General features: G+C 33.6%; 2 protein-coding genes and 1 long non-coding RNA gene across 3 annotated transcripts; 2 read left to right on the forward strand and 1 right to left on the reverse strand.

The window, feature by feature from the left end:
• Nucleotides 1–472: 472 nt before the first annotated feature.
• LOC129572321 (uncharacterized) lies at nt 473–3,069 on the reverse strand. Its single transcript, XM_055452264.1, has 5 exons — nt 2,824–3,069; nt 2,194–2,325; nt 1,542–1,641; nt 1,032–1,458; nt 473–934 (listed from the first exon to the last, which is right to left on the reverse strand). Exons 1-5 carry the CDS (start codon nt 2,835–2,837, stop codon nt 570–572), a joined length of 1,038 nt encoding a protein of 345 aa, XP_055308239.1. The 5' UTR covers nt 2,838–3,069; the 3' UTR covers nt 473–569.
• LOC129572322 (uncharacterized) lies at nt 1,559–2,792 on the forward strand. Its single transcript, XR_008688430.1, has 2 exons — nt 1,559–1,700; nt 2,223–2,792. It is a non-coding gene; the product is annotated as an uncharacterized LOC129572322 (long non-coding RNA).
• A 257-nt stretch (nt 3,070–3,326) lies between the features above and the next one.
• LOC129572323 (semaphorin-2A-like) lies at nt 3,327–14,733 on the forward strand. Its single transcript, XM_055452265.1, has 8 exons — nt 3,327–3,672; nt 3,883–4,066; nt 5,942–6,037; nt 7,897–7,984; nt 13,466–13,517; nt 13,613–13,681; nt 14,543–14,650; nt 14,722–14,733. The coding sequence occupies exons 2-8, from the start codon at nt 3,940–3,942 to the stop codon at nt 14,731–14,733; spliced, it is 552 nt and encodes a 183-aa protein (XP_055308240.1). The 5' UTR covers nt 3,327–3,672; nt 3,883–3,939.
• The last annotated feature ends 738 nt before the right edge of the window (nt 14,734–15,471 follow it).

Raw genomic sequence — 15,471 nt, forward strand, 5'->3', positions numbered from 1 at the left:
CAAAATATGAATCGTCAAAAAGTTCAGCATCATAAATATCATTTCTGAGCCACATTCCAGTTAATTTTATCATATCATGATCACAGGAAGCGGCGGTACAAACGAAGCGTTTGCGTTTTTGTATATGCTGCGACAGTTTTGATAGTTAATTGTACACAAAACGCGGTGTTCATGCGATGTGCATGAATTTAATTGCAGCATTGGCGTTGGAAAACATGACGACCGTCCGTTTACCAAAGGTTATTTTGGACCGTTTGCTTTCCGACTACTATAAAGCAGTTCCAACTTGGCTGTGAGACTGTGTTTTTGTTTTCATGTCCCACTTGTGTAAATGCTGAGAAAATTACGAAAAGAGCCAGGTTTTTAACAAGGCGGGAACTGATAGCTACTTCTAATCCTCAATTATATTCAGACAGAGCTTGGTGGTGTTAAATAAGAATAAAAAAAATCCGGACGAAATTCCGGACAACAGTACGGAAAAGTTTGGTATTACGAATGTTTTTATTTAATTTTTTAATCCACTGATTATTATAAACAATTTGCTTAAAAACATAAAACCATCTTTCTTTTTATTCCTGGAAGCATGCTTCACCGTCAAACGAACAACCAGATCTCTTTATTATTTCTCTTGCTGCCCAGATTCCACAACGTACACATGTTTCTAGCGACTTTTCTTGAATAAATTGGGCTAAAAAACCTCCGACAAATGCGTCACCTGCACCATTTGTATCTACAATTTCGTCATTGGTCAATGCGTCCACTGGAATCTCTACCACTTTTCCATTTTGTGCCAGAAGTACAGGATCTTTTCCTTGTGTTATAACTGCAATGCGACTACGATTTTCATTTTGCTTGGGAAGTCTACAGATTTTGAGAGCAATCTCACGCAAGTCTTCAGTTTCGAAGCATTCTTCTTTGGCGAACGCAAGAGCCTCTACGTTTATAAAAAATAATTTGTTATGTACTTTATAACTTATTTCTTCATTTTTCTATTATTTTTGAAACGTTGTTTTAAATAAAACTATAGTTACCGATTTCATTGCCAAACACAATGTCAGCAAAAGACAGTGCTTCCATCAATTCTTTATTATAGAACTGAGCCAAAAATGGAGCACTTAAATTCATCAGAAATGGAGAATTCGCAGCAAGTGCATGCTTAGCCACAGCTTGCACAGTTTCAGAACTAGCTGTCAAAAAAAATCCAGTGACATAGAAATATTTGGCGTTTTTGATAACTTTACGATTTTCTGGTTGATTGATATGGTCCGCTGTGAAGGCATTGGCTGCTGCCAAATTCGCACACAGAGATCGATGATGGTTAGTTATTGCCACTGCACATGTTCCCGTGGGAAGTGAATCGTTTTGTTGATAAATAACGTTCACGCCATCAGCACGTGCTTTTTCTGCTAATTTTTCTGCGTAATCATCCACACCAACACAGCCAAAGAATACAGCAACCTTAGGATTAAATTATAATAAAAGAAAATAATAATAAAATTGATGCATTTTCTGTTTATATTTTCATATTGGACGAGGAAAACCTTGGGAGTACGCAAAATCCATTGGGCTACCCGCAGAGAATTCTGACATGAACCGCCAGCCATATATTGTACAGAATCATGTTCCGCCAACTCTTTATAACTGATAGAATAAATAAACAAACTTCTTTATTGGAAACAATTGTGGAATTTTGCAATACCGTATGCGATATAATAGAATTGAAAACATATGTTAACATTCATTTGTCAACACTCAATGAAGCAGAGGACTCGTCGTCACAGTGGTAGATGTAGCATTTCACTTGATTTAGCAATTTGGTAGTTGCCGAAACATCGTATATGCTGTTCACTCGATAATTCACGTGAAATCCCAATTCATGTTGAATATAGCATCGTACTTCATCGTAGTAGCTATAGGTCATACGTACGCTATGTATATAGGTGCCGCAAACGAAATAATACTTTGGCTAACCGAATATTAGGATTTCACGTGATAAATCGAGTAAACTGCATATACGATGTTTTGGCAACTATTGAATTGCTAAATCAAGTGAAATGCTACGCCTGTGATGACAAGTCATTGGGCATCACCAAGTCCGGGCTGAATAATTTTTGTGGAAAAAATGAATTCATACATAGTAGATTATTGTCAGCGTGTTTTTTTATGTTATTTTAGACTTGAGATACTACTTACAGATTTTTGTGCTTTTTTTCATCCGCTAGAATCGCGTCATCTGGTTTCAAACCATATTTCTGAAGAAATGCATCATCTACAGTAGCAATGACGTCCAACAACGGGTTTCCACAACCTAGAAGAAGACCTTCTCTGAAATCGGGCAAATATTCGGGGAATTCGATTAAAAATGGGGAAATTTGTTGATATTTCTTTTTAAACAACTATTTTCGTAGTTATTAGCAAAAGTCATGCAAGATAAACGATTTTATATATAAAACTAAAATATCCTTAAAAAATTCTGTTTGTGCTATTTTTTTGTGGAATTGTGAAATCTGGACGGGAATGATGTTGATTTTCAAAGAAATTGCCCAGATTCCCCCACATCCGAGAGCCTTAGCTATTCCTAAGTTCAATCAAATTTTTTTGTTCTTAATTTTTATGCAAAATCCTTACATTTAATAATTTTTGAATAACAACCTTACAGTCTGGTCGAATAACTCAGTGTAATAATAATATCAGTGATAAAGATCACCAATCAAAAATGATTTTGATACCTTTAGTCATACATTAATTTTATTTGTCATAATAAATAATAATAAATGAATTGATATCGTTTTTTATCTTATTTTTATCGTCGTCGTTACAAACCTTAAATATTCCATTTTTTCTCAGCTTTAAAAAAAAAGGGATTATCAAATTTGCAGAAGATGATAGAAACACGTAGCAAATTCGCGGTAGCAAATGTTATAATGATAACAGCGTAATTTGAAATGTCACGTGGTTGTGTGACATTTCATTATTGGAAAAAGATTTAGTATTTGAGCTTTATCAGAGCTTTTTTGTAAATCATGATTTTCGAAACAGTTCAGATTTGTAGTTGTGTGTATTTGAATGAATGAATTTCAAGAAATGTATGTTACATGGTATATTATGTTCCATTGTCTATTTGACAGCAGATATTTTTCCCCTTCGAAATTTCGAAGCAGTTGCAATGTACGCACACACATACGCACACACAAAGAATTTCAAGTGCTAACTAATACTTGCACACACTTTTATTTGACACTAAATCTATTATCGTTCACATTAATACAACTTTCTTTGCATATGCGCGATGGAAACGAAATGAGTGCATTTATCAGTAGCGTCCATTCTGGCAGCTTACTCCTCCAAGTCTTTTAGTGTGTAAATTAAGCATACCGTTTTTATTCTCCCAATGAGAGCAAGGGGATTTTCAAATGTTCCATAGCATCGTCGACGCCACTGCACCAGGATCCAAAATTCAGTACTATTGTATATGTATTAGTAATGGTGGTACAGTATGTGGATGCGCACCTAAAGCATCGGTTTATGTTGAAATTTTATCGTATACGTAAAGACAAACAACGGGAATATTATTTGGAAAACATTATTAATGAAGTTTTCCAAATACTTCATTCATCATTTGTGTGACTTTAATGTGAAAAACAATATCAATCAGTCCATTCTTTTCAATTTGTGAGTTGCATACAACTGATTAATGTTTATCTTGTGAACATTTTTTTAAATTCATATATACTCCATTACGAGATTTCAAGAGAAAAACAGCATATAAAATAGACAGTGTCTTTACTATAAAAAATACATTGATATCAGTGAAACCAGTACTTGCGTTGAATATACCTTTAAATATTGGCAAAATTTCAAATGGAAATCTTCATCTTTCAGGCTCTAAATTTCAAACTCATAAAGAAATAGTAAAGAGAGAGAGAGAGTGAATCAGTCATGGCAATCATGATTCAACATCGTTCAATAACATTTGAGAGCTTCTGGAGAGCGTTTTATATAGCAATTATAGTGCTCATCGTATCTATAAATTTATCGACAGCGGTTATGGAACAACTTTCGCCTGGTAAGAAATAAAACATCTGTCATTTAATTTACCAACGACTTATAATGAAACTACAATAGAAATAAATATTTCGAAATTTAAATTTATGTGAAAGACATATGAATGAAGAGCAAATAACTGCTTTTTTGTAGTTGAATATTCACCTAAAAGAATGTGTGCAGTGTTTTTATGCTCCGATGAATTATTAGATATTATTTGGGATACATTTTAGCAGATAGTTCTTGTTAAAACTTTTACATCGGTAATTCCATGATTATAATGGTATGATTGATTTATCTCAATCACTATAGATGGCACCGCATATGAATAATAATATTATACTGTGTGTTCTTAAGTATGTGAATATATATATTACCAAGTATGAACATTGAAAACGCACACAAACACACAAAGAATGCTTCTTAGAGCTGCATGACACTAACACTTACAAATATATTCATTTCAATTATTTCAAATATATTATATACATTCTAAATAACATATCTACTTGTTTACAAATTTAAAAAATTCTCCCATCGAAACTTATGCTCCATATTACACCGGAACTATTATTTCCAAGATCATTTATAAATATTTCATTTAAATGAAATAAAGACAAACATACATAAATTGCAGGTGTTTCTGGAGTGAAATACCTTTTCACGTGTGTATGTTGGACACAATTGTTTGTGCACAGACTCAGCATACCATTCTTCATCTGACGCTTCCCCACGCTTATGTTATATTCAAGTGTTAGTTTTTATTCGGATATAGTTGTGAAATGTTGATCGCCATTACGCGTTATGTTTTGTTCCTCGTTTTAAGCCGATACGTTAGCAATAGTCGCACTTTCTATTTAATATTATTTCAATGACATTGATTTTTTGGTATCTGATGATAAGTACATTGGTGTAAATATCCAACATAACATGTGAAAAGAGATGCCACATATAAGCATTGCATCCAAAAACTAAATTCCAGCACATTTCTTACATGGAATTATATTAAATCGGGAAAACATTTGCGAAGTAAAATCATTCAGTAATATTACAGCATTTTTTATACATCAATTCATCTTTTGACGAAAAATTAAATGTTTATAAATTTATCCTGGAAAAATGTCAAAGTTTCAGTTTGATTTGGGTTCATCAACCTTAGAACGTTCAAAGGGTCATAATAGAGCAGAAAGTAAAAATCATATATGTCATTTCTTGCCATACCTTCAATGGATCAAGTGAAACTGATGCACCTATCGGTGTACTTCCAAATGCATTTCGAAGTCAGCAATTAATAAAGAGACATTGTTCTGTATATTACGTTCTTGAAATTTTGTCATTGTAAACCTAATATTGGAGTCAAAGTATTTTGTATTTTCTTGTAAATATATGTGTATGACTGACTTATCATATTCCTCAAGAGCACAATTACATAGAACATTATTTTCTTACTTCTAAATTTTCTTAATTAAATTTGGATTATTTTTACGAATAAAACCATTGTATCAAAAATCTCAATCATTCTTCCCTGTGTGTATCGGAAAATTATAAGAGAAAATTCTAGACTGTGAAACAACGACTTCAACTTCAATTTCCTCCATTTTCTAATGATGACATTTTCACTTCATCACGTTGGAGGACATTATTTAAATGATTTAGGGTTATAGGGACTTCAAATGATTTAAATATTACTGTTTGATGCATGGAACATTACAGAAAAATCATCAATTAAATTAACATTGAAAGCATAAGAAAAGAAAACTGTAACGACTCTATATTAATGAATCAACGACGAATTATCCGCCACAAAAGGATTCATACAAAATAAATGCAATGTTGACGTTGAAAAAGTCGCTCCTGCAAACTACCCATATTGTTGCAGTTCTGTTTCTATTAATAGATAAAGGATTCTGTGAATATGAAAATTCGTGGAGTTTTTATTACGAAATGCCGTGCTGTAGTCACTCAAATAGTCATCATTTGCGACATCACAAAGGTAAACATTCAACAGCTGTCAATTAATGGAACTAGTGTTTTTTATCTGTTAACCCCAAGGGGCGAATTACTACTGAAAAATTGATTTCAGTACTTTTCAGTGGTTTTTAGTACTTTCAGTGCCCAATGTATTAGTATATGAAAGTACTGAAAATGGCATTGACTTTCGAGGAGAAAAATGAATAGATGGCAGATCTGTCAAAACAAATGTCAACTGTCAAAAATCCCGATCTATTTTGATTCTGAAAAACACTATAAAGTACTGAAAATATTTTTCAGTTCTTTTCAGTACTTTTCAGCTGTTTTCAATGGATTTCAGTGCTTTCAGTCTTTTTGGTCTTTCAGTCTTTTCAGTAGTGATTTGCCCTCGGATTTGCCCCTTGGTTAACCCAAATTGTCAGTATAAAAAACGTACCCATGGGAAAGTCAAGGGAAATTGCTTTTTGGACAATTTCCTATAAATTAGTGTAGAAGATATTGTACTACTATAGTTCCGATAAAGATGAGAAATATCCCATTCTTCTTCAACAGGATAAAAGGTTCACTTAAATCCGAATGGTTCTATAACATACCGGCTGCATGTAATTTGGCTCAATTTGTGTTGGCGAATGATACTTTTTGATCGGGAACCTAGCTAGGTTGGCGATATTAGCAGTATAGCAACATATTCTGTACCATTGCTGCCGATATTTTCTATGATGCCAAAATAGTACTTTAATACCCACGGTTAGAGACTTTGTGCAAAATTGGATTAGAGGCAATTTTTCAAAAAACAGAATATGAAAATGAGTCCTCTTTGAACAAAGTTCTTGAATTGTCTGGAGTAATCGTTTATCCGCCTGATTCCATTTGGAATACTAATTATTTATTGAACTAATTTTTCCTAAAACCTGTTGCCTTTTTTTTAACAAAAGATTCATGTGACATTGAACGTTGAAAACTGATATAAATTATCTGTTTTTCTACTGAGATTTTGAATCACTTTATAGGCATTTTCTTAAGGCGTGTCAACTTTTATGTAGCAGAAAAGAAAATTCGAAAAAGAAGTTTTGATCTCACGAAATTAAAACAAAAGATCCATGAAAAGTTCGCAAGGATATTGACTGTTTCAAACAAGACATCTTATTCATGAAATAAATCTTATCAAATGTGTATAGTAAATTAGTTGAAGAAGTGGAACGTTACATTTGTATGATACAACTTGTATCAGACGTGTGGAAGAGAATGGGTTTTTTCGGTTTTCATTGAACATACTAATACATATATTACAATCGTCGCATAGATTGCAGTTCTTGCATTCATGCCTTTGAAAACGTTGAGCACACAAATGATACACATAACTGCACGCGCGTCAGCTAGCTCTTCAGTGCTAACTGACGCGATATTTAACGCGATATTTACCGCAAAGGTATATCAATGTATATATTCTTTACCTTGCGAAGTAAAGACAGTGCGATGGTATCGATATACGTTCACGTCAGCCTTGATAATAATATTATATTGAAAATTTGAAATTTTTCAGAAATCAAAACTACAGTCGATTTAATTTAGTTTGAACTTCAATTCCATTGCAATACAAACAATATTGCAGCGGGTAGATTTAAATGAAGACGGTTCAAACGGCAATATTCATCAAACAAATACCATTTACTGTGTGAAAGTGTCTTCCGTATTTTCGACTTAGTTCTCTCTTATTTTAAGCCCTGTTACGAACATGTATTTAATTCTACAGTGATTCTACAGTGCTTTTAAATTCTAACTTTACGATTTAATTATTTTTCATCTTCTTGGTTTCAATTCACGCTGTATAAAATAAAATTAATAAAATATAAATAATTTTGTTTTATTTTGTCATTGCAGAAAACGTACGTGAGTTCACTTGCGGAAAACTTTACTATCGAACCTTCCAGTTGGACGAAGAGAGAGATGCATTATACGTTGGAGCTATGTAAGCATGGAACAAATATTTACAGGAGTGAAAATATACCTACAGATTTGCTTAACATTATTAAGATCGGATCCTAATCATTTTTTGAGATAATATTATTAAAGAAATCGAAGAAAGTGTAAATTTTTGCAAGATGACCAAATCTTGAAGAAAAACCTGATCCAAGACTCGAGTAAGCTCTTTAGGCTTCCATGAAATCTTACACGCGTTTACCTATGCTTTGAGTTGATCTCCATATATTTTAAATGCATGCTTGCAATTTTATTCTTATTTTTTCTTAATTCGTTCGAATGTTCTGACGAACGTTCGAAAAGTCTGTATAAGAAATAATTTTTTCAGTATAAATTTTTATTAACACCGCCAAAAAAACTGGTTTAATATTTGGTTTTGCAGGAAAATACTCCAAGAGTCATGAACAACCTGATCTTTTGATTTTTATACAATTGAGAGTATGGCAACAGCTAGTTTGATTTTACATAAATATTGGTTCTCAACTAGCTAAAAGAAAATGTCCAATGATAATGGTAGTTGATTGTCAACGGTTCAAGATAATTACGCTTTTGAAAAAAGATAGACTAACTGTAGCGCTAAACATATGAGTGGTCGGGAATAAAAATAACTAAAGTTGAACCACTTCCCGAGTAGCAAATTTCCCCTTTTTCTCGGTTGCAAATGGGTTACTATAACTTAAATACAACTCCAAAGATGTTGCAAGCCGATCTTTGAAACGTTACAATAACCGTATTGTAAGCTGTTTAGCCGCGAGGTGGGGCTTATTTGTAACAAATTGGTTATAATTCGGTTATAATTCGATTTTAGTTATGTTATTATATCGTTGCAATAGCCATGCTCATAAATCGCATACTGTCATATAACCAAAATATAACTTTTTTATAACCAAAGAAAGTTTCAATAAAGTTACTATCGAGTTTCAATTTGAATGTTCATTCTTCAATTCATTCCTTTCAATGGCATCATCATTTATCTCTATCTTTGCCAAATTAAACTTGAAAAATATTTAATCGCTGGGCAATTACATATATATGTGTGAGAATGAAAATATTTTGCCGATTTTGAACATTTTCAAAATCGAAATTTTACAACGGATGTCATTTTGTCGTCAATAGTGGCCACGATAGGCTCTTAAATTTTTTTTTAAATTTTTTAATTTTTTCGTTTAACTATCTCAAACCATTTCAAATACGATTTATAATGTCAAAATTATAATAATTAGCTAAAACGCAATGTTGAAAATGCATAAATATATGATAAATTCGATTTTATTTTCGAAAGAACAAGCGCATCGATGCGCAAAAAATTCCAAACAGCAGTAAATATGGCGATTTTTACTGCCATTGTTACTAAAACTCAAATGTAACTCAAATAGAACCTTGGAATTGTTGTAACAATACTGCTACATTGTAGTAATGTTGCAGGAACTTCTTAGCTTCCATCTAGACTTTCATCACATAAAACACGTTGCAAAAACATTTCGGCAACATATTTACAACTTGTGTTATTCAAGTTGCATTTCAGTTTAAGAAATGTTGTATAAACGTAAGAGTAACAAATAAAATTCTATTTTGCGTTTCAATGTCAAACAATATTTTGAATGCCAGCATATTTTTGAACAATTCTCTACGTTTTTCTCATAATTTCCATTCTTTTTGATTTTATCCCAAGACAGTTTCAATGAAATTGGTCTGTTTTTGTTTTGTTTTCCATGATTTTATTTTATTGCCACAGAATTTTGATTAGGCGATGTATTCCTTACGGAAAGAATTCTAATGACAGCCAAATTTTATTTCTTTATGCAACGTATCTACATTCAATATGTTTAGTTGAAGTAACTTTACTGTAACCTCTATATAACATGAATGTAACTTAATTATAACTTGAATTACGTTATTGTAACAAGAAAGATAGTAATGAAGTAGTTTCAACACAAGTTGTTTTTTTTTTGTGATTTCTCTGTTGTTATTGTAATGATTGGTTTTGGATTGGATGAAATCCACCAACGCGAAACGTTTAACGTTCTTAACGTTTTCGAAACTCATTAGCTTGGCAAATTCTTCAACAGGAATTGCATTCTTGGACCAAATGTATGAATGTTTGACAAGGTGAAATGCACTGACGTATCATGGTTACGTATGTAACCAAATCGTAGTTGCAGCAACGTTACAATAAAGTTTTGAGATTATGAGTTATCTGGCAACCAGTTGGTAAATTTGTTAAAATATTTCTCCTTTTCTGCAACTTAAAAATAACTTTTCTATAACTTATATATAACAAAGCGGATGCCTTGTTACCTAAAAACCACATTGCAACTGTTCTATAACATATTTTGTTGCGAATAACTAAATTGAATCCGATTTATAACAAATTTTGGTTGCAAGCCTGAGATTTTTGCTACTCGGGCTTATGGATAAGCGTATCACAATATTCTTGTTCTTTTAAAGTGCAACATAAATTCTGTTCGCTTGAAAGCATAGGTTCTGACATAGTCTGATCTCGTTGATCCTGGCCCCCCCCCCCCCTGGCAAAATTTGACCCCCAACGATTTTGTTGGACCCGTTGCCATTTTCGGACCTTTTTTGTTGTTTTAGACCTCACTTTTTTCTGGATACCGGTTTTACACTAGATACGCGGATCACCCCCCCCCCCGGGCAGCAAATTTTTTCGGGGAAGAAATTTACACTAGATAGAATTGATTTTTTTGACCGGGGGGGCCTTGAATTTTCGGCCTGACCCCCCCCTAATTTTTTGGTGTCAGAACCTATGCTTGAAAGTGAATCGTGAAATATCTGTTGACTATAGAAATCGTGTAGCACTGCAGCATCCGTGCTCGAGTGGATGATTTTGTCAATTTTCATGTCATCGGTGAACAAGGAAATGAACACGTCGTCCATTTCGTCCACTATGTCATTGATGAATAACAAAAATAGTGTGGGTCCGAGATGACTTCCCTGTGGTACGCCATATGATACATTGAATTCGTTCGACTCGCTGTTTCCATACTTAACGAATTGTGTTTGTTTGACAGTTACGATTCGATCCAAGCAAGAAGATTGTCCGGCAGGTTGAACGATCTGAGTTTCAGAATCAATCTCTTGTGGTTAACTCTGTCAAATGCTTTACTGATGTCGTTCGCCGACGTGATTCTCAAAATGAGTTTTAAATCATCTGCGAACATAAAAACAAGTACATAAGTTACAGTGTCGACAATGTCATTAATAAAAACAATAAAGAGACAAGGTCCCAAGATACTTCCAGCAGGCACTCCCGATGGGACGGTAAAAGTCCTTGACTTTCTGTTGCCGATTCCAACAAACTGAGTACGTGATGTCAAATATGCATGGAACCATTTGACAAGTCCACGCCCAAAACCGAAGCTCGCCAGCTTTTGCAGAAGTCTCTTATGATTGGATCGATCGAATGCCTTCTCAAAGTCAGTGTACAATACATCAGTTTGACATTTCGCTATCATTGAGTCCATAATGTAGTTCACCATTTGCAGCAAATTCGTTGAAGTTGATCGATTTTTCACAAAACCATGCTGGTTATGGACAATGCCTGCTAGTAACGAACGAGTGCGCCGTGATATATTTGAAAGTTCTAAGAAGATCGGACAAAAAGAACGGATACACACATACACAGAAAAAACAATTATCTCAGAATAATTGATCGAGACGCCAAATTTTTTTTCCAAATGGCCATAACTCATTAACAGATGGTCCAATTTCGATGTTCTCAACGTGTGCTTCTCTGCCATAAGAACCAATGTATTTGACGTGACAGTCAATAGCGGTGGCGCCTAAATAGAATCTGCGGCAACTTTAGGAACTATCAATACTTCTTGTTGTCGCGAAATTCGTGAGAACAACAAAAAGTATTGATAGTTCTTAAAAATGCCGCAAATTGTTGATACATCTTATTTAGGCGCCACCGCTATCTTGCGCCGGCCAAAAGCATAGGTTAGATGTTCTTAATATCGTCGGAAAGATCTCAATGAGTAGCTTCAGTAAAATCATGTTTCAAGATGAACGGACCGCGATTACAACAACACCCGGTAAATGGGAAAAACTGAGAATTGCTCTGAATGTTCAAGACGCTACTTCTGTAGAGATGGTTGGTCGATTTTCAAGTTTGAATGCATTTTCTGGGCCTATGAGCCAGGGCCTTTCTAGCGATACTTCATTCATACTAGATGCCCTCTTAGGAAAAAATAGTTCGAAATTGCGTGTATACATAGTCGAGTTCAAATTTCAGTACAGGAGTGCTTTCGTCACTCGCGCCTGTGAAACACACAGTTTGGCTCAAAGGCTTTCAACACGTTGTAAATAAATAAATAAAAGAAGATAGTGAGAAGCGGAGAACAGCCAAAACAGTGACTATCTCGGGCGCGTAGTGGCACTACTCGCTTACTACGTGCTCTCGCTTTATACGTTTGTCTGTGTGTGCAAATGCATATATACGTACTTTCAACCAATTTTGTTCAAACTTTCAGAGGTTGAAGTATATTAAAAACTAAGACTTTTTTGTTCTAGCACTTTTCGGTTTGGCTGCCATCTTGGGCTTGGCGGGCCTTTGAAAATTCAAAAAAGGCCTTCCTTCCAATGGCCATTGTGCCCAAACCAGTCAACCGATTTCAGACTTTTGGGTATCGTTGGAAAGATTCTAAGGCCAGTTTTCAAATGATATCCATTTTTTTGTTAAAAAATTTAGTTGGCATGGTCTTATGGGCGGAAAACCAAAAAATGGCCTTGCACAAATCGGCCATTTTCTCGAAAACGGCTCCTGCGGTTTCCCTAGATTTGAGCCCCAAATTAGAGTTATAATTTGACACATATGTAGCTCATATCAAGCAAAATTCTTTTTTCCGAGATATGGCCATTCGAAGATAGGGAAATGCATGGAAAATCGAAAAAAATCGACAAAAACTCATTTTTAGCGTGAATAAGGGCGATATTGTAACCAAATCATGATCAAAATTGATTTTGCTTTGAGATGTAAACTAATAATTTTTCTGAACGATATTTTCAATAGAAATCCGCACCGAAACACAACGATCTAGTTAACTGTATTTTTGTTATCAAACCGAATCGTTTTATTTCAAAACTGAATTAAATTCAGTTTGTAAATGACCCGATTCGTAGATGGTTCGAGTCCTTTCGAGCTACGCTGATGAGCCGTAAACGGTGAAATAGTGTTCACTGTGTTCGGTTTGTCGAATAATTGTTGAGTGTTATTGTTGTTGTTTTTTTTCAACTGGATTCATTTGAATTTATCGACAAATTACCAAACAGTGTTGGTCCAACACTCTGTTTATTTTCTCTGCAGGAATAGCCCTCAGAAGGTTAATCATTTTTAATAAATTTTCAAATTCTAGTTGTAAACCATCATCAATTTTTGAAATGTTGTATTAAATTTACATTTCCGTTGATAAGTTATTTATTCATTCAAGCACTTAATTCTCAACAGGAACCGTGTGTATCGGCTGAATTTAAAGAACATCAGCCTCTCAGGATGTGAGGTAAGCTGCCTGAAGCTGAACAATAGTCACATTTTGTTTGTTCGAAAAGTGTCTATTATCATTCTGCTTTTTATTTAATTCATTTTAATTTTCAGAAAAATCACTTGTTGCTTGAACCAACCGAGTCCGATGTTAGAGACTGCATTTCAAAAGGGAAGACACAAGTAAGTTTCAAACGAATAACAAGAAAGTCAAAATTTTATTCTGTCGCAGTGTATACTTTCGTGAAGTGTAATAAATACGGGAGTATGTGCAAGTTGACCCACTTTGTAAGTTCAACCACCCCGCCGATTTTGTATTTTGACCGACAAATCGTCAATTTGGCTAGTCTCAATCGATTTAGAAACGTCAAAAACCAATAATAAAAATTTTGTGCAAAAAAAACATTTTTATAAAAACTAAATTTTTTCGGACCATCATCAAGTAGACAGTTTCAAAGATATCAGCAAAGCGAGTATAAGCTTTCTTCACTAGTTTTTCGTGTTTTTTCATAATCCTAAGTCATTTCACACATATCGTTACATGGCGAAATTCTTTCCGTGCATATTGAAATGTCGACCAATTTTGTAAGTTGACCCACCCGAAAAAAAATCAGAAAAATGAGACAACTATTCAGCGTAAACACTCAATATACGAGATTCATTGAATTTTAATGAATTTCCAATCGTTTTTGGACTTGAAAAACACGAAAAAATCGATGAAATATGAAAAAATAGAGAATATGTATTTTTTTTACAATTTCTATATTTTTCTACATTTTTTCATTGTTTTTCGTAGTTGTAAAGACCAAAAACGATTGAAAATCCAACGAAATTCAATGAATTTCATATATTGAGTGTTTATACTGCATGTTTTTCTAAAAAAAATAGGGAATATTGAATAAAAATGGAACATAAACCTCAATTTAAAGCGGTTGGAAAAGGTCCTTATACCCAGGACGCAAATTTGATTAACTAATTATGAACAAAATATTGGTCAAAAAGACGGACGAATATTCACTTTTATATCTGTATTGCTATTTACAGCGTTTCGAATGTCGGAACCACATCCGTGTGATACAGTCAATGGAAAATGGAAATCGACTATATATATGCGGAACCAATGCTCATTCGCCAAAGGACTATGTAATATATGTAAGTGTTATCTAACTTAATAAATAAACAACGTCATAAAAAATCTGATCTTTTCGTGTTTATACAATTAGAGTATTACATAAATAGTTTTGATTTAACCCTTTGACGACCAATGGGACACATATGTCCCATTTTGTTTTTCATCTGTAATAACTACATTTTTTAACCAATTTTAGTAAAATTGGTTTCGTTTGAAAGAGAATTAATGTAGCTATCAGAAAGTACCATAATATTGGATATTTATTGTAAACGCAATTGGATAGAACACTCTAAAGTCAAAAAATCTTAACTTTTTTTTAAACTTTCGCCAAATGCTATATAATTTTAACGGTGGAACTTTTAAAGCTGAAAATTTGGAATAATGTGCCTTCCAAAAATCATCGACTTTATTTAGAAAAAACGTTTTTTCCACTTTTTATTGCGTTTGGCGCGATGGGACAAATGTGTCCCATTGGTCGGTAAAGGTAAATAAATACCCCGTATTTCCCTATATTTTGGCCATTATTCGCGAATTTTCAAACACAAAATTTTACAAAAATATCATTAAATTCGTGATTAAATTATAGCTGTGCCATATTCGTATCTTAATAACCATCCTAATAATTTTGAGAGATTATTGAGATCCGATCATAATACCGATAAATCTTAATAACGCTATCAACTTTTTATCAGGTTATTAACTATATTCAAATAATAACGTTATCGGATGAATCTTAATAATATCGTTTTGAAGTTATTAAGTTCGAATCCTGATAATTTATCAACATTCAATCTTAATAATCATCAAGTTCTGGAAGTGGGTTTTGGTGGATCCTCAGGAT

The sequence above is a fragment of the Sitodiplosis mosellana genome, unplaced genomic scaffold (genome assembly GCF_009176505.1).
Source record: "Sitodiplosis mosellana isolate CC-2019 unplaced genomic scaffold, AAFC_SMos_1.0 Smas_scaffold_4742, whole genome shotgun sequence".
NCBI lineage: Eukaryota > Metazoa > Arthropoda > Insecta > Diptera > Cecidomyiidae > Sitodiplosis > Sitodiplosis mosellana.

Excerpts from the sequence above, each read along its gene's own strand:
- LOC129572321 (XM_055452264.1), bottom strand. Across the intron at positions 1,642-2,193 it reads GAAAAAAAGCACAAAAATCT|TTATAAAGAGTTGGCGGAAC; the intron begins GTAAGTAGTATC and ends TTATTCTATCAG. Across the intron at positions 1,459-1,541 it reads GGATTTTGCGTACTCCCAAG|GTTGCTGTATTCTTTGGCTG; the intron begins GTTTTCCTCGTC and ends TTTAATCCTAAG.
- LOC129572323 (XM_055452265.1), top strand. The coding sequence starts at position 3,940 with ATGGCAATCATGATTCAACATCGTTCAATAACATTTGAGAGCTTCTGG. Across the intron at positions 6,038-7,896 it reads TCATTTGCGACATCACAAAG|AAAACGTACGTGAGTTCACT; the intron begins GTAAACATTCAA and ends TTGTCATTGCAG. Across the intron at positions 7,985-13,465 it reads GCATTATACGTTGGAGCTAT|GAACCGTGTGTATCGGCTGA; the intron begins GTAAGCATGGAA and ends AATTCTCAACAG.